This window comes from Tachysurus vachellii, chromosome 21 (assembly GCF_030014155.1).
Source record: "Tachysurus vachellii isolate PV-2020 chromosome 21, HZAU_Pvac_v1, whole genome shotgun sequence".
Classification (NCBI taxonomy): domain Eukaryota; kingdom Metazoa; phylum Chordata; class Actinopteri; order Siluriformes; family Bagridae; genus Tachysurus; species Tachysurus vachellii.
The window spans coordinates 15,015,037-15,033,990 of record NC_083480.1 but is presented as its reverse complement, the minus strand read 5'-3'; the positions used below and the strand labels follow the sequence as shown (position 1 = coordinate 15,033,990).

At 42.0% G+C, this 18,954-nt stretch overlaps 1 protein-coding gene across 1 annotated transcript in view; it reads right to left on the bottom strand.

The window, feature by feature from the left end:
• Positions 1 to 18,192, bottom strand: part of notch3 (notch receptor 3) — a 34,588-nt gene extending 16,396 nt beyond the window's left edge. The window contains exons 1-9 of the mRNA XM_060857442.1: positions 17,856 to 18,192; positions 15,940 to 16,006; positions 4,944 to 5,086; positions 4,327 to 4,662; positions 2,689 to 2,811; positions 2,371 to 2,604; positions 2,107 to 2,262; positions 1,459 to 1,644; positions 387 to 500 (exon numbers count right to left, since the gene is read on the bottom strand). Of these exons, the coding sequence (XP_060713425.1) occupies positions 387 to 500; positions 1,459 to 1,644; positions 2,107 to 2,262; positions 2,371 to 2,604; positions 2,689 to 2,811; positions 4,327 to 4,662; positions 4,944 to 5,086; positions 15,940 to 16,006; positions 17,856 to 17,937 (1,441 nt within the window). The 5' untranslated portion in view covers positions 17,938 to 18,192. The remainder of the gene's footprint in view (positions 1 to 386; positions 501 to 1,458; positions 1,645 to 2,106; positions 2,263 to 2,370; positions 2,605 to 2,688; positions 2,812 to 4,326; positions 4,663 to 4,943; positions 5,087 to 15,939; positions 16,007 to 17,855) is intronic.
• Positions 18,193 to 18,954: the final 762 nt, after the last annotated feature.

Sequence of the window (18,954 nt, the reverse complement as noted above, 5' to 3'; positions counted from 1 at the left end):
TACTCACACAAACCCTACCAACTCAATAGCTAGATGGGGGGTGCTACGGGGGGTTGTCTGCCCCAGATGTAAATTGCGGACCTGGAAAAGAATCTCATTAGCAGGACTGCTGTTCCCCCTCTTACCCCTAAAAACCATAGAGAGAGAGAGGAGGAGAGACTGCCATCCCCTTCTTCTGTCCTATAGATGAGTGGGGGCAGAGAAGCGAGGAGGGGTGCACAATGGTGCCTTTGTTCCGGCACGCAGTCCTGCTGCCCCTGAAGGCCTCGTTCTTATGAGTAATTACACAGAGCACCATCAGGCCAGCAGAAGATCTATCAGTCTGATATTGATTGACTTATATGTTCACCAAGTGGAAATTAAACAAGTAAATTTTGTTCTCTTACCTGGCTGGCAGGTGCAGGTGAAACCGTTGACCAGGTCTCTGCAGATGCCGTCATTTACACAGGGATTACTCTCGCACTCGTCAATGTCCACCTCACAGTGTGTGCCAGCATAGCCTGAGCAAAACAGAGACCAAAAACCTAATTTCCCACATACTCATAATTGCCGAGTCTTTAATTTACATGACATCATCATCCAGACCCTAAGGAACCTGTCGGCCACTCCATGCCATGCTTATGCTGCCCTGTTCTTGCACTTAAAATGAGGTTTTATGGGTTCTGAATAATGACTGTACACACACTGGCTTCTCTATTGAACCGTACCACTTTACAATCTCTTTGACCTGCTTTGGCCTCCATATAGACAGATTATGGACTGTGGAAGCTGAAGCAGCTTATAAACAGTGGAAAGAGGTTAAAGAAGCATGCGACGTAATTAAATATGAACGAGGGAAAACCCGGCAGCAGTAGCACAGAATCAGAACCAGCTGACGAAGAGGAGGAGAGCAAGAGGTGTCTGTGGAAATGAAAGGATTTTTTAAGGGGGGGGATGGTGGGGGTTGGGGGGAAAAGCGATGGGAAAAAGTTTGCTCTCTCTCTGTGTGCATGAGGGGCACGGAGAGTAGCACAGAGAGGCCCTATTGTTGTCGTTCATTCCCACCACTCCACTGCTCATTATCATGCAGCACACTCTCCTCCCCCGCTTACTCTCTGCTAGCCCTATAGACCTCACACTCCCAGCCATCATTTGTATATTCGTAAAGACCCACAGTATGAACGTAACGTAGCTGGGCATGGGACTTTGAGCATGTGTGTGTGTTATGTGTAGTCAAAAGTGTCAATCTGTTAGCCCATGATTTTTCCATGCCACTATTGGCCAGAACATTATGGTTATCAGCCCTCGCAACTTGCAACCAAAAAGAGATTATGATGTAATACATTATTATGAGATTATTATGTAATACATGCTAAGCATTGCTCATTGATCCATCATGACTCTGATGACTATAGAGTGCTGTAACGGTGCAACATCAAGACTGCACTGGAGCATGTGATGTGAAGTCTCTGGCCATACCAGGCATGCAGATACAGGAGAACTGGCCGATGCGATCAAGGCAGGTGGCATCGTTCTGGCAAGGCATGGACAGGCACTCGTTGATGTCAATCTCGCATCGAGGGCCGGTATAACCACGGCCACACTGGCACTGAAAGGATCCTTCTGTATTCACACACTTTCCGAAGTGCTCACATGGGTTGGCACCTAGAAATAGTAAACCAAAAATCTACTTATCAGTAGCCAAACTGGCATAACAGTAAAACAATTTTAGTAATCAAAAACCTTATCTAATTCTTCAGTAACATTTACAGCGTTTAGCAGACAACCTTATCCAGAGTTACAGACACAATTTTATTTCAATTTATAAAACTGAGCAATTGAGGTTTAAGGGCCTTGTTCAGGGGTTCAGGAGTGGCAACTTGGTGGAGCTGGGATTTGAGCTCACGACCTTCCAATCAGAAGTCCAACACCTTACCCACTAGTCTAGCATGTCCCTTAAACATTTTCAAGTACTATGAGATATTTTCTGATCTTATGCAGCAATTTTCAACCATTAAATTTATTTTATAAGAAGTATGTATCGCTTACATCATTTTCTTTCATCATTATTTGTCATGCTAATAAAGTATATTGAATTGAATAGTAATGGAGTGAGAATAAATGTACCAATAGAGCACTCATCCATGTCCTGGTTACAGGCCCCACCGACGAAGCCAGCCGGGCATGTGCAGATGGCACGGCCATTCAGTGGGTTGGTATCACACACTGCACCTTCATTGCAGGGGTTACTGACACAGGCATCATCCAGGTGGCACAGCAGACCTGCAGTCAGAAATCAGAATAGTTCAGAACCAAAGCGGTGAACCTGAGGGTAAAATGGCCTCGTGTGCAAAATGCTGTGTGTCTGTAAAAAAAAAAAACAAAACATACCAGTCTTGCCCACTGGACACTCGCAGAAGAAAGATGCCACACGGTCATGACATGTAGCTCCATGAAAGCACACTGCAGTGGCACAGTCATCGATGTTCTCACTGCAATCATTGCCTGTCCAGCCATTCACGCAAACGCACGTGTGGCCACCATTGGTGTTGAAGCATGTGCCGCCGTTGTGGCAGGCATTTGGCTGCATCAAGCATTCATTTACATCCTCAGCACAGTACTGACCTGACAACACAAACACACAGTGTTATAACAGGTAAAGATCTAAGATACAGTATATACAGATTTTAATGTGTGTAGAAACTATACCTGTCCACTCAGGCGGGCACTGGCAGTTATAAGTGTTGACTCCGTCTACGCAAATCCCACCGTTCATGCACTTGTGGCCAGGACAGTCATCCACGTTCACCTCACAGTTAATGCCACCAAATCCTAAAAGAAATAAACAACCACAATATGTTAGCACCGTGTCTCCACGGTTACCCGCAATAGCAAATAGATGCAGAAATGGTAATATGTTATTTTACTGAACGTTTTATTTTCTTCCATTTCCAGATTTATATTTTATACTTTTTGCAAATTTCATAGTTATGTCAAGTATTATGGCGCCATAAAGACCTGGATCCAGGGACTTGGGTACTGATCTATTCATCACACTTAGTACTGTTTGACTTTATAATATACAATAGCAGAAGAGTAATAATTTGTCATTCTTTTATTGATGTCACTCAGAAGAGAACAGGTTTCCTTCAGAGTCTGGTTCCTCTCATGATTTCTTCTTTATGTCGTCTCAGGATTTTTTCATTTTTCATAGCGGTATTGCGTCTGGAGATTCGGGATTTATATCGATATCCGGGTTTCTCTAAAACTGCTTTGTGAAAATGTTTATTTTTGAAAGCTCTGTACAAAAAAGGTGGGGTCACGGTGACTTAGTGGTCAGCACGTTCGCCTCACACCTCCAGGGTCGGGGGTTCGATTCCCGCCTCCGCCTTGTGTGTGTGGAGTTTGCATGTTCTCCCCGTGCCTCGGGGGTTTCCTCCGGGTACTCCGGTTTCCTCCCCCGGTCCAAAGACATACACGGTAGGTTGATTGGCATCTCTGGAAAATTGTCCGTAGTGTGTGATTGCGTGAGTGAATGAGAGTGTGTGTGTGCCCTGCGATGGGTTGGCACTCCGTCCAGGGTGTATCCTGCCTTGATGCCCGATGACGCCTGAGATAGGCACAGGCTCCCCGTGACCCGAGGTAGTTCGGATAAGCGGTAGAAGATGAATGAATGAATGTACAAAAAAACACTACACTAAATTACAGACACGTGTCACTTACATACTGTATAATGTAACAGATTCTTAAATTTGTTTCTGGTTGTAGTGCAACCTTCTACTCTCATGTAAATCAGCACCTCTTACAAATGTAAGCAGTGGTCGAGTACCATGATGTGATATATGTGACATTTTGCCCTCTCCTAGGTCACACCTAATAACTCTAACTCACTCAGACACTACAACGATGACTAGCCAGGACGTTAAAAGGTCTAGTGGGTGTTGGAGTGTTTACACTCTCTCCTGACAGTTCCCACAGTAGCATCAGACCGGCCGAAGTGAGGGCCGCCCTCCCTGCTGTTTTTGCTTGTTTTAGATTCGCTCATAGTTTCAATGACTTCCTCTCTGGCAAGGGCCATTTCCTGTCTGCTCCCTAGAGGAATCGCAAGAGGGTCATAAAGTAAATTCCTCCCTGATGTCAAACAGCCATTGCTTCTCCTCGCACCCCCACTTTCTTCTTTCTCTCCTTTCTTAAAGCTATTTATAGGAGGGAGACATTTGACCCATAAGCATAGTATAACAGGAGCAATGGTTGGGAAAATTGTCCTGAAAGTCCAGAGGGTAAGGATGTTCTCGAGTGTGGGAATGTAGTCGTGGGAGTGTAAGTGCATGTGCATGTTCATTGTACCTGGCAGGCAAGCGCATTCATAAGTGTGGTCCCCGGTTTGATGGCAGGTTCCCCCGTTGAGGCACTGAGATGGCGCGCAGGGTTGAGTAAGCACCTCACATGTGCGTCCACTGTATCCAGGAAGGCACTCGCAGCGAAACGAGCCATGTGTGTTCACGCAACTGCCTCCGTTCAAGCACTTTCCTGGCTTGCGGCACTCCTCGATGTCGTTGCGGCAGTTCTTGCCCTGGTAGCCCGGTGGGCACGAACAGTTGTAATGGTTGTTCCAATTGGTGCAACGGGCACCGTTAGCACATGGGCTTGTTGCGCAGGCATCGATCAGAGAACAGTCCTGACCTGTGCATACGCAGTGAGACAGAAAGCTTGAATTATATAGATTAAAGAAAGATTTTCACAAATCTTGCAGTAAGAAAACACAAAAAAAAAAACACAAGACTGGATGTGGAAAGAAGTGATGCAGAAATATTATTATTAACTCACAGTGTATTTTTAGCATGTTCTAAAATATACTTCACCATACTTACTCAGTACAAAGAATTACTCAGATGCAGTGAATATCTAGTGTCTAATACAACAGTGGTGCAAAAACTTCTTCACACATTTGCATTTAGGTTTACCTCTAAAGCCTCTGTGGCACACACAGGTATACTGCGAGATACCGTTCGCCACTTGACTTTTGCACGCAGCTCCGTTAAGGCATGGCGAGCGGTGACATGGGTCCATGTGTTGGCACATTGTTCCAATGTACCCGGGCCGGCACCTTGAGAATCGAGCATGATGAATATGAGATAAATATTGATGGGACAGTGAAAGACCTGACAAGCAAGCAAAAAGCATTTCTTTATACAGTAAGGAGCTTCACCTCTCAGTGACAGCCCTGCCGAGGTCCGACACAGACCGTCAGCCTTTTTCATTACCACAGCTCAGTGTGTATATTAATACTGCCTGAACTGGTGAATGTCAAGACAAACACATACATACACACATACACACACACACACACAGACAGTTGCATGCGCTGGGACAAATGTAGCATATTTGTTCTTGTCTGAAATGAACAATCCTACTCTCCAAATTCCCCCAATAGCTGTGCTATTTCTCTCTGTATTTCTCTCTCTTTCTGCACAGTATAGCCAAACGCTATTTAAATACTCAAACAAACCAGTCAGTTACCAGCAGGATTTACCTACTTTACTCTCAAGACAAGCATGCAACAAAAGCCTAATATACAGCACAAGGCTTTATTTGTTCAAGTAAAAGAAGCCACTCAAATGACCAAAGAGAACATGCTATAGAAATTAGATGTTGGTTAAACTGCTTTGTAAAGAACTTTCAGTGCTTCATTCCATTCTCTGTTTCATGGCTTTGATTGTGATTGTATAGTATCTTGATCGACAGCGGTGCGTGACCTGAAACTGCACGGGCGAGATAACACACAAACGGCTTTTGGGTTTTAAAGGTCGTCTCTGGGGGCTGAGTCAGGTCGCCTAGTGTACGAAGGGTAACCTTACACTCACCCAGGGAGCCCCCGCTACAGGATGGGTGCCCACATCAAACAGGCCGTTTGAAGCTGACGACAAGGCCTGTTATGGCTGTTCATCTCCCGCCCTCAGGGTTCTTTTCACTGTAAACCAAACTCCTGGGCAGTGACAACAATGGCTTTTCCTCTGCTCTCTGTTATAGGAAGGCCACTTTTTTACTCCAAGCTATCTCATCCTTTAGTGCCTTCCTTTGTGACCTGCAGCTCCTCCCCTATACTCATCTGATTGGTAGTTTTTTGTGACTATGAAAAAGGCTGGTCATTACCAGGGAGCATCTGGCCTCTAGGGGTCTCTGGACCGGCCCTGACTTCTCTAGAGTTTTTTTCTCCTCTGTAAGGCTATGAAAGGAAGTGGGGAAAAACCCACATCTGGCTAGATGGTACTTCCAAAATGACCAGTGGTTAGGATTTGAACTGGACAGCTGATGGAGGAGCTGTAGAGCAGCAATGCTGCAAAAGGAGGAGTTCTTGGTCAGTTACCAGGGCTATTCCTCCTCCTCCTCCTCCTCCTCCTTCATCTTCTCTTGAGGCCCCTGGAGCATTGCAGTCCCTATAAAACCTCTTACATGCTGGGAGGTCAAATGTCAGAGGTCAGCAGTCTGATTGTGATGATAATGTTTGCAAGGCTGAGGTGCTAGGGGGTGGGGTGTCTGTTTTAGGCTAGAATGTCTTCAAAGTAGGGTGGAGGAGATAGCTGGGCAGTGGGCTAGGGTCTGAGAGAATACAGAGGGAATGTCATGTCATACTTCCTGTAATCCTCTGTCTCCTGCTCTGAAAACAGTTACCCTATCATCGAATCCCAGATCCCTGTTGCCCCAGCAACCTCACAGACGAACGAGCAAGTCTGACACACCACCAATCAGCCCCTACCCTTCGTCCCCTCAGCTATTTGTCATGGCTTGGCGGGGTTTATTTAGAGGCAAATTAACTATGTCTGGAATTTCTGGTGTCACTGGAAAAATGAAACCAGAGCAGAGGTCTCTGCACAAAAGAAGGTTTAGAGGGATGGGGAAGGGTACGCTCACCAAGATTTCTTTACAAGCATGCCGTTAGACACTCCGACTCTTTTAAATCTGATCAATGGCGGTATAAGACACTGAAAAAGCATCAGCGTCTTTGCAGCAATCGCTCTTCTTCTCGATCCCTTTGAGGATCTCGTTAGTGTGCGTGTAAAATGCTGAATGTGTGAAAATCTGTTTATCTTTATTACAACTGGTGACTGTTAACAAGTCAACATAAAACTGTAGACTGACAATTAAAGTAATATAGAGAGAAATTTGGAAGTTCTTTGGAGGAAACCGTCTGGGTGTTGAATGTGTGTTTGGATTTTAAACATAACCAGGTTTGTTGTAAATTTTAGAGTTTAAGTGAATTTTAGACTTAGTTTATTTTAGAGTTAGTGTCTGGATTGTGATCCTTGAAGAATGCCTGTGGATATGAACCGAATGTGCCGATATTGGTCAGGCAGCCACAGGAGGGAGGACAGGAAAGGATAGGTTATTTGTCCTCAAGCATAGTAAGGCAGCCAAAACACACATTCTTTTGTCTCAACCTTGGTCGTGTCTATCATGCTATTACTACAACGTGGAGTAAAATGTATTCTCACATAACCTAGAAACCCATTTCACCAGAAATGGATGCTTGTTCTAAACGTTCTCTCGACTGCATAAAACTCTGGAAGCTTTTTAAATCGTTTTCAAAATGTATTTTCAGGGTATTTGTAGTTTTTCAAAAAGGTGTAAGACAATATGAAGCGTGGGTAACGTGACGGATTAAAAGACCTGACCCCTGATGAAGCGTGTGTGGTACTGGGCTAGAGAGTGGGAAGAGATGATGATGATTTCTGCACATTACAACACTCCTGAAAACTTGCGCCAGCTGCATCTGAGCACTGACCCTCTCTCTACATCTGTCCACATCTGTCAGCACAGCTCCAGCTGCCGTTCGCTGAGACTTACGCGCAAAACAACAGCGCTGTTATGTCTTCTTAATAAAATTTACACAGACGTTTATGCGTTGTTCTGATGCAATCCCATGCATGTGAGTGTGCTGGTACACTCCCAACACACCACCCATGATAATATTTGGTCTGTCAATAAAAGTAGGTTAACGTAGAAGACCGATAGTTTTGTTGAGTAGAAGACAAACCACTTCAGACACTGATGCAATGAAATGAAAAAACAAACAATCACAACCACAGTAACTCCATGCGAAGAGTATGACTCAATACACACACTCAAATGAACACTGGGTAATGTTTATCAACTTCCTGTGACCAAGAGTGCAGAGTGTAGGATCATTTTTTTTTTTGTCTCACAATGCTGCACCCTACGATTGTATGTACTGAAGGAGTTGATCCTAGATAAGCGCTCTTAATCAGAGAAATTTGATAAATGTGTGCAAACCTGAGACTTACAAACCTGATCTGCTCCTCTGGGACTGCTGGAGGAAAAAGCGAAAGAAAACTGACCTGAAAATTACACTTTTTTGTACAATAGAAGAAGAAAAAAACATTTTTACTGCATGTAACGAAAGGACAGACATTCCTTCGAACAAATTATTGATATAAATTGGATTAAAGTAGTTATACGGGAGGTGATGAATCTTTAAAAGGTTTTTAAGGATGATGACTAAATGATTTACGTGTGCGAATATCGTCGACTCCACTCCTTATGGGAACTCTATGCTGGTTTTCCTGCTCCTAGGTCAACAGGGCAGGTAACTGAACACCACTCTCCCCAGCAGTAGTCCATACAAACTTAAGGTCATGGCAACTGTAGATGAGAGGGTGCAAACATGACGGCTCATCTCAAATAAGAGCTCAGATCAGTCAGTCATGGTCTGCCAACCACTAAGCATGGGAGAATTCCTGTTGGAAAGATTCCAGTCCTCCCAGGTATTCCAAGCTAAGCATCCCACACCAAGGTGAAAACAATAAGCACATATGGCACACATTGGTAAAAAAAAGCTTCTCATGGTGCAGCATAATTTTATCTTTACTCTCTTTGTGTTAGATTAGATTGTCTTCGAACCTAAATATTCATGAATAAATAAAAAATAAAAAAAAAATAAATCCTAAATGAGAAAATATTAACAAAACCTGGTCTGCTACAATGTCTGGCACATAGAACAACCCCCATCCCAAACTCTACAAGTGGGGAGCAGCACAATTCCTTTGTAAAGAGCCCATACTGACACCACACTGCCAACAAGAACCCCCTCCACTCACACCCACACAACCACCCACCCACCCCTTTTCTCATAGAGGAACCAAAGTGGGGGTAGGGGAGCATTTTGTGGGCCAAATAAAAGAGCTAAAGTAGTCAGAATCCCATTGTGTGAGTAAGGAGGGAGGGGGGCAATGACCCAAACAGGCAGGCTTTCAAGCCCGTTCTTATACGGACCAACAGACCTCAGCTGTAGCCTGGCAACAGTAACCCATGGGTGAGGAGAGACATAGGAGGGGGAGCTTTCGGAGACAGGGTTCCATAAGAACGGTTTCGAGACCAAAATTTAGCCTTCTGTATGCATGGTTAAATTAGACATCAAAGTCAAAACCAAATAAAATATAAAATCAATCTTCCCAAAGAAATTCCAAGGTCTGTCCATAACAATGGGCCTAACAATGCGAACAACATGCCTATTGATTGATATTTCCACCAGCAAAGCATTAAAGGAACGTTACAGCATACACAAAACCAGCTACGTAGTGCCCTTGCATCCAAAACCAGTCCATTCTTAAATCTGTGCTTCTCTTCTTGTCGACCTAAGCTGTGCTCCAGGACAATTATGTCTACTTTAAAGATCAGGCTCAGATTGGAAGGGAGCGGTTGTGTTATTTAGTGTCATAATGATAATGATGCTTGATAGCAGGACTGGCAAAAAAAAAAAAAAAACAAGCACTGAATGTACAAGCAGAAAAAAGGATAGCGGACAGATCTCCGCTGTTGCGTTTATAATTACATTTCGTTTGAGAGGATTTGAGAGTAACTCGGAATTTCTCCTATTGCTAACAAGGCAACCATAACCACATCGTATGCACCATAGAGTCGAGGTCTTCCAAAACATTCTTCGAAGGGTTTCACCACAAAAACCCACCCCACCACACAAAAATGGACCAGTTCCTTGGGAACTTTCAGAAATGGTCGGGCCTGACAATAATGGCACAAACCGGGGGGGACAGATCTCTTTTAAAATAGTAGCTCTGTAAAACCATTCAATGAATCATTTATTTCTCGACCGCAACATTTTATTTTCGTGTTACTCAACGAGATATTTTCACCATTACCTATTGTTTCCTGTTTCCCTTTGCTTACTCGATCTCACAAATAACGATGAATAAGCAAGTAAAAAGAAATGCTTTGGAATGAAAATGATGGAGGGACCGTTTCGCAAGAAATTCAATAACTCTTTTTTATTAGTACTTTGCAAGATAATTATAGATAAATCCTACAACTTACATTTGTCTTGCACACAACTTACATTCATTTTTTTTATTTAAAAAAACAACATGATTCACATTAAGGGGGGCACGGTGGCTTAGTGGTTAGCATGTTCGCCTCACACCTCCAGGGTTGGGGGTTCGATTCCCGCCTCCGCCTTGTGTGTGTGGAGTTTGCATGTTCTCCCCGTGCCTCGGGGGTTTCCTCCGGGTACTCCGGTTTCCTCCCCCGGTCCAAAGACATGCATGGTAGGTTGATTGGCATCTCTGGAAAATTGTCTGTAGTGTGTGATTGCGTGAGTGAATGAGAGTGTGTGTGTGTGCCCTGTGATGGGTTGGCACTCCGTCCAGGGTGTATCCTGCCTTGATGCCCGATGACGCCTGAGATAGGCACAGGCTCCCCGTGACCCGAGGTAGTTTGGATAAGCGGTAGAAAATGAGTGAGAGAGTGAGTGAGTGATTCACATTAACCACAGTTTTGAGTACCTTATATTAGACTTTATTATATATGGAATTTGGGTTTTTGGGAAAGTGTCTAATGTCTGTAACATAGCAGTTTATAGCAGTAATCGTTGATCAGGTAGTACTGGATTACTGATATTAAAAATGTCACTCAGGCGCACAAAAGGACGTTTCCATTTGTGCCAGTGAGATGATGAGCCAGACAGGGGATAAGTAAAACAGATGGGTCAAGAAAAGTCATCACTTCCTGTTCTAGAGCCTGGGAACTAAGGCAGATTTCTTACAGACTCTTCCACCCATATGGTCTCGCAGTGCATCAAATCAGAGTGCGGCTTACGCCGGATCGGTTGATTCAATCTTTACATAAAATCATTGCGAACTAATATCGGTACAATCCTATATGACTGTATCAAATCCGACACGTTACACAGACTCGGAAATATTCTTCAAAGCATTCTGCTGGACGGTGCTCGAGACAGCCGGAGACGAGGAATCTTATTAAACATTCCTCTTTAATCCATCAAAAGGAAAGCAGCAAAAAAGCTGCATGAAGAAAACTGTGTCTTAATGAGCAGGCAATGAAGGTTCTATTGAAGTTATGCAGTTTGGATTACATGTAGCTAACTCATAAAATGCAATAATGAAATAACGGCAGCTATTATGGTTTAAAAATAAACATGTAAGACATTTTATGTCAACAAGCAGTGTCTGTTCAATGCCTCTGGGCAGATCCATCTGTTCTCAAGACACAGAAATTCCACGGATCGTCAAACCGATCCTCAATTTATAGACTCGCTTTACTACTGAGGTCAGGGTACCACCATGAACAACACACAGTATTCACTCTCAAACTGAGAAACATAGAGACGAAAGAATACGCTTGTCTCCGCCTTGTGGGTTTGCTGCCGACATTCTTTTATCTTCAACCCACACTTCTTAGAGACTTAGCAAGAGAGTGACCAAAGCCGTCATCCGTCTGGTAAGACGAGCTTCCACATCTCTTCACTGTGTCTGTGTGTGCACGTAGAGGCCCTCCACCTCCGGTCCTCCATGAGCCTGTCTGTCTCGGCATGGGGCAGCAGGCCACTCAAAGGCAGCACCTGGCCCTCCACTCTTCTTTTGTAAAGGGCTGACTTCAGTGGATTACCATCACAACATCCACCAGCTGTCCCCTGCATCCCGGCTCAACCCCCTAGACACCCCCCTATTCCTCCAGCTGGAGCCTCTCTGAATGACACCCTCACAATCTGCCTAATTATCTCGCTGCTTCAGCTGGGACTTTATCCCACAGTTGAGCGCTGCTTGCTTGCAAGCACTCCACACAGGGGTGGGATGAGATCAGGGGGCCACTGAAACAGCCACTCCAGTGGGACTTCCTGACTCTTCACCTAAACTCACATTCCTAGACTCAGCACCAACAAGTGCTTGAAACATGATGGACCATACACCAAGTGAAATCCAAGTTCAAAGTTTCATTGTGGGATCAGATTTGACAAAATAAGCCTCAACCATGACACGGTGATGGCCCATGGAGAAGGTCAACCCTGAGAGTAACCCTCCACCCGTACGATTCTGGACTATTGTGATCAAGCACTTGTGGGAGCAAGTTACTCAGGGATTATTTCTGTAATCTGTCAAACGATTCCACTTGAAACTCTAGCGAGAAAGGAAACAAATAAGTAAAAGAAGAGTGGTATTTTCATAAACGGTAGGTCGCAGGCAGGACAGGTTTGTCTTTGGCATGAGATCAAGAAAGCAGGCAAGTAGCATGATAACTAGGGCAGTCACAATAGTTGTCCTGGGGCAGGATTCACATAATATTAGTCATCTGAGACTGCATAGAAAAAAAATAAGGTAAACTTTAAGCCTAAACAACCTAAAAAAAAACCACACATAACAATTCAACATAGCGATAGTAATTTGGATCGCTAAATATCTGCCAAGTTTACATTTGTACTACTAGTTGCCTGGACTTTATTCATTATGTTTGCCTGTTTTTCCAGCATTCTCATTTGCCCTTTTCTTTTCTCGCATTCCCGCTTCTGTGGTGCCAGGTTACAGGTTGGTATCTAAAAGAATAAATGGTCCTTTTCTACTGTTTTGGATCTCTGGTTACGCCGTGTTCCCTAGAGAAAGGGGCAGGAGGTGTGGTGGAGTGAGCTCGATGGTCTCTGAGCCAGTTAGACCGCTCTCCTGAGTCAAGCCTCTCGCTCTGGTCGTGTTACCGATCTCTGTGTAGTATGACATTTACTGTCCCTCTTTTCTAGTGGAAACTTTTGCTTAAAAAACAACACACCTCTCTGAAGGTACAAATATGCCACATTACAGGATAATGACTTTCAGTTTGGAGTTTAATTACTTACATACCGTGTTATGACACACCAAGCGTGTCTCCGTGGTCAAATAGTCAGAATACAGGTCAAAGGAGGTTTATAAACCCTGTTAAATATTCACCTACGTGTTTTAATTCCACTCAACCTGATGTGTGATGCGTAATGATTAAAAGACAGAGCTGGTTGTTCATATTCTATTTATGTGCTTTCGGCTCGAGTGTCTTAAACTTTAGTTGAGATCTGATAACAGAAAAGAAAACTGCTCACCCTTTTATCTACCTGACTTCCTTTTAGAAGGTCCACTTACAAAAATACAGATCTAATACAGCATACGGTTTCCTCTGCAGTCGTTCTTTAACGGTGACGTAGAAAAGCTGGGTGTATGAGCAAATTTCTTGAACCTTCGCTGCTCAGATCTGTGCTGGTTTTGGATTCTGCCTCACTTTCATATAAGCATCTTGACAAGATGATTAAATGTAATCATAGAAACGCTTATTCACCTGCCTTTTGAGTGTGAGCCTGCATAACCTTACAGGGTTTGACCCAAACTGAGAGCTCATTCTTCATGAGCTGGTCAGTAACCAGGTAATAACAGTGCGCCTGAGGATACAACATTCACCAGGAACAAAAGCCTGAACTTAGAAGAAAAGGAAAAAAAAATGCCTCGAGGAACAGAAAAAAAAAAAAAGCGAATGGGTTACAGATTAAAGTATGCACTAAAAGACTTGCAGCATGCCTGTTGGTTTAAACATTAGATCAGAAACATTTAGAATTTAGAATTATTCTAAATAATATCTTTTTGAAGTAAACTGACTTTTCTTATGTTATGTGTAAGTAAAATTTCACCTCACATATATTCTTCAAATGTAAAATGTTAATTAAATCAAAGCCTTTTTTTTTTTGGATTAAAGGACATTCTTTTAGCACATCAGACTTCATTTGAAGTCAAGTAGTCAAGGCACATATTACAGAGTTAATGTCTAAATTAACGTCTTATTAAAGCGTCTAAAAAAGAGAACTATGAGGGCAAATCTTATTGTGCAGAATAACCACATTACCCCATTTCATTTGTTTCCGCAGCCTGTGGATTCTTCATACAGTGCAATATAAGTAAATGTGGGGTGTTTGGTTTTGAACAATAACTTAATTGCTATTGCCTGGTGTTCTACTTAGCCACCAAGATTTCCCATATTTTTACGAGTGCTAGCGGAAAAACTCTAATCATGAATGAAAGCTTGAGTATGCACACACAGGCATTAGTTCAAATCAGGCATGAAAGCTAAAACAACAGCCCCAGGCATTCATGTGATAACAATCACTTTATATTAGCATACAGAGTGAAGACAAAGCTTTGGGAAACAGAGGTAATGGATGACCCCAAAACTCCAAAACACTGCAAAGCAGCAGCAGGTTGAGTGTTAGCTTTATTTTCCTAAATTCAGCCACTTGAAGGATCTGAGATTTTGTGGACAGGTGCAAGCGGCCCATGCGTCATCTAGCAGACATGAGAAGACTTTGGGAAACATTGTTGTTCTTTGTGCCTGGCAACCCATTCAGCCTCTCAGACCGAAACACCTCAAAGCCACACAGCATGTTCGCTATAAAACAACAGAGAATGAGGGCCTGTGCCAAAAACGAAGAAAAAAAAAAAAATTCAAAAAAGAAAGATGATAACCGTTGCCTTGAGATTGGCAACATTCCAACCTTCTTTCCAAGACAGCTGCAAGTGGATCCAACAGCCTCATACACAATCTGACACTTACGACCAAGGCCAAATCACAACAGCAACATTCATTCTCCACAGTTAACCTGTACCCATGAAACAGCTAATGTCGTTAGCACCTACTCCTTTCCTTTTCAAAACATTCTGTTAGGCAAGGTGAAGAGGTTAGCGCCTGAACTGCAAACTGTGATGTAGGCTCAATAAATTACTTACTTTTACTTTAGCAAATAAATAAATAAATAAATAAACCCAACATTGCTTGGTTTTACATGTCAGTATTCCAGCAGAGCGACAAACTGAACAAGTACAAAAGAGTCCTAAATTGAATCTATATGGTGCTAGAATTGTGAAAAAAAAAACATATTATGATGCTCCATCATCAGAAATGCTGACCTACCATAAACTTAAAGGAAAAAAGGAAGAGCTGTGCCATACAAAAACCTTTTTGTTTCCCTAAAGAACCATTTAGTGGTTACTCAATCACTTTTGGTTGGTGCTGAGAAAGTACATTTAAACCTTTATGGTCTGGAAAGATTATACAGTTATTTGTAGCATCAAGCAAAAATGGTTCTTTGGCTTTCTTTAATACTAAAACATCCTAAAACATTTCTTCTAGAACCCTTTTCTGAAATGAAACATTCTGAAATCTCAGCAAAAAAAAAACTCTAAAGATAATTATTGGCAGCTTTATTTTTATGTGCTGTCTAGATTTATTGAACTAAAAGCTTTAGAGGTGATGCAATATAGACTAAAAACACAACATGTGTATGAACACTCTGGGGGACTAAAACAGCAGACTCAATAAAGGACACTGATGTATGTCTTTTGTCCCTCAGAGCCAGTTCTCTTTTGACACATTTTTATATGTTAGACACGAACTAGTCATGTGTTTTTAAGTAGAAAATCTCAACAAAACTCAAAGGTTGATGTATGAATAGTAATAATGTTCTAAACTTGTAATAGAGAGCTATTTCTCAGACGTTATTGACAGCTGGTTCTTGGCTCTCTAGCAGGTGCAATTATTAATGTGAGCTGTGTCTTTGCGGCTCCTCCCACTACATCACTAATGAAAATAAATCTGTCATATTTACATCCTTAAAGAGTTTAAACTTACATGCATCTTGAGTCAACACACATTCCTCCGTTGTCACATGGTCTGTGTATGTCTATGCAGCGCAGTCCTGTGGAAAGAAAAAACATACAAGCACATTTTACACACATACACACTCACTGCAATGTTGCTAATATTGTATTGCGCTTTTTCCTTTTTTTTTGCGCTACGGATCTCTGATCTTTCAGCACTTACCCACTGTATTTATTTATTTGTTTAGCTTGTTATCTGTGTGTTAATGGACCATTCAAATTCATTCACAAAGACTTCAAAACGTGATTAAAGCCTTATTTATGCGTGAAAACAAATACGGTTCAGGCGTTGGAGCTGCTATCAGCTGAATTTGTGCGTCATTACGCAAAGACTCCGGAGTAGCAACGTTCCACTAAAGCTACTTCTCGCCTGTTGATCAATCATTTATTTTATATTTGTGTTAAAAATGTAGTCATTTCACTTCCTGTCATATATTTCATACGTCGTGGTGTCTAGTAATTGGTTTTTATTAGGTTTAAGGTGAGTACGGGCGATCAGCATTATTCAGTGAAATTGCACAAAAAGAACAATAATATCTTTTCGTAGCACTCCTGATGACCATGCTGTGCTAAAATTGACTGTTTTAAAACATTTTTTTTGCATATTACCCCGACAGATTCCCATCCCCCTCATTGCACCGCAATACAAAGTTCAGTTCTTAATGGCTCTTTGTTCGTAAAACACACAGGGGGCAAAGTTACAGATCATCGACCTAAATTCTTATCCATTTCAATATAGATCTAATATAGAGCTAATTTTATAGCACAAACAACATAGATCATGTAACACGTGTGCTTCAGAAGCACATTAAAACCCACGTGTGTGAACGTATTGTGGAAGCGAGCAATGATCAGTGTTGCCAGATCGCCAGGTTTCCAAACCCAATAATACTATGTTGCATAAAATTCTGATAAAGCGTTAAATCCTACTTTCCACTTGTTTATTGTGAAATGGTGATATTTTAAAGCGCACATAGCTTTAAAAACACCTCCAATCTGGCAACCCAGGTGCTCAACATTTTGCTGATTTCACCCCAGGCGCTTTATTCACGATGGTGCAATATTTTCTCACGGTCTCCTTGATAGTCAGAACGCAAAACAGAGCAATTGTGCATGAAAATCTGAGTATCAATACGTTAGTGCTACTTTCTTGCAACACTTTTATAACAAAAAACATAAACAACAAAAAAGAAGAATAAAGAAAATACAGCTGCAACAATTGCCCCTTCTATGTAAGTACTCATTACGCATGGGTATATTGTGTTCCTCTAATAACACAAAGAGAATGTATATTTAATGTAAATACCGCAAATCACAGGATTTAAATCAACTATTGTATTTTGATTGATGGGACAATTGATGCATGTTTTGCGACTGCCGCACGAGAGCTTCCACTCATCTGCGTGCGAAAGTCCAGTCGAGCGCTCAGGATGCTCGCATCATACAAACAATACAGAGTTTGTGATTTACATATTACTAAAACAGGTTATTTCTAAACAGCAATGTATACAGATACATCATGCATTCTTGCTGTTGTATATTCCCAACCTATAGTGATGAACTAAGCAACTTTATAGAAAGTGTACATGGATGTACAGGTCATACAACAATGGTAACAAAATTAAAGTTGTTGTTTTTTTTCTGGTTAACAAGCATTTTCTGGCAAAACACGCAATGTTTTCTAAGCCAACACACACACACACACACATACACACACACACACACACACAAAAGGAGAAGCACGAGCGGCTCTTCCATCGCATCCACAGCGAGCGCAAGCAGGTTATCTTCAACTTTCTTTCTTTCTTTCTTTCTTTCTTTCTTTCTTTCTTTCTTTCTTTCTTTCTTTCTTTCAAAAATGCAGCAAAGAAAAGTAATGAAACTCACCTTCACAAATCTGCACAAGTCCCAAAACTGACAGCACTACCCAAAATCTGTAATTCCTCATATTTGTGGACATCTTATCCATCTCCTCTGTTGAAAGCGTCAGCAATAATACATCCTTTTAAAAAACGAGAAAAAGACTGAAGTTCCCAGGGATCACTTTGAGAAAAAGCAGCCTCATAGAGTGGGTTTGTTTTTCTTTTTTTCTTTCCTAGAATGTTTGTATGCAAAACGTCTTTTTCGGCGTTAGTCCAGTGCCGTATTTCCTCAGTGCAGCTCGGCCGCGGTCGCAGTGCGACTCCGATCACCTCCAGTAACTTTTGGGGAAAGTTTCTCCAACTCCTTCCCTCCTGCACTGAGATATCACTCCGCCCCTTCTCAGGCCTCAGTGCAATAAACCCTTTGGATATCCCTCCGCCCACTGAACAGAGGTGGAAGGCGCTCAATTCTACTCCGTTATTTAACCTTACTTTAGAATGATTTAACAATATTTCTTTACTTCTGGGTATAATTTCAACAATATGTAAACAAAAACTGTTTCATGCTTTAATTCTTATTTTTTTTTTTTTTTACTTAATTACACTTTATTTACTCCACTTTTACACTTACAAAGCATTAAAGATCATGACACAGTTATTTAATTATAACAGCTACCATTTTATTACATTTAAAAAAATTGTTAGATTTTCTTCAATTACTTTAATAAGAATTTAAAGGAAAGGTTAAGATCTGAACTCCTCCCCAAACACAGCTGAACAAATTCAAGTCTGTTCCTTTCATTTTCCCTTTTTCTGATTGCTTCCTTCCCTCATTCCTTCCCTCCGTTTACTTTCCTTTTTTTTACCTCCTTCTTTTTTGTTTTGCCTTCTATCCTTTGTTCATGCTATTCACCCTTCCCCCGTTTCCTTCCATCTTATCATTCTTTTTAGTTAATTTCCTTCCTTCCTTCCATCTTTCCTTCTTTCCTTCCTTCCTTTTCCCCATTCTTTACATCTTTTCTTTGCTTTTTTCCATCCATCCATCCATCCATCCATCCATCCATCCTTCCTGCCTTACTTCCTTCCTGCCTTCCTTCCTTCCTTCCTTCCTTCCTTCCTTCCTT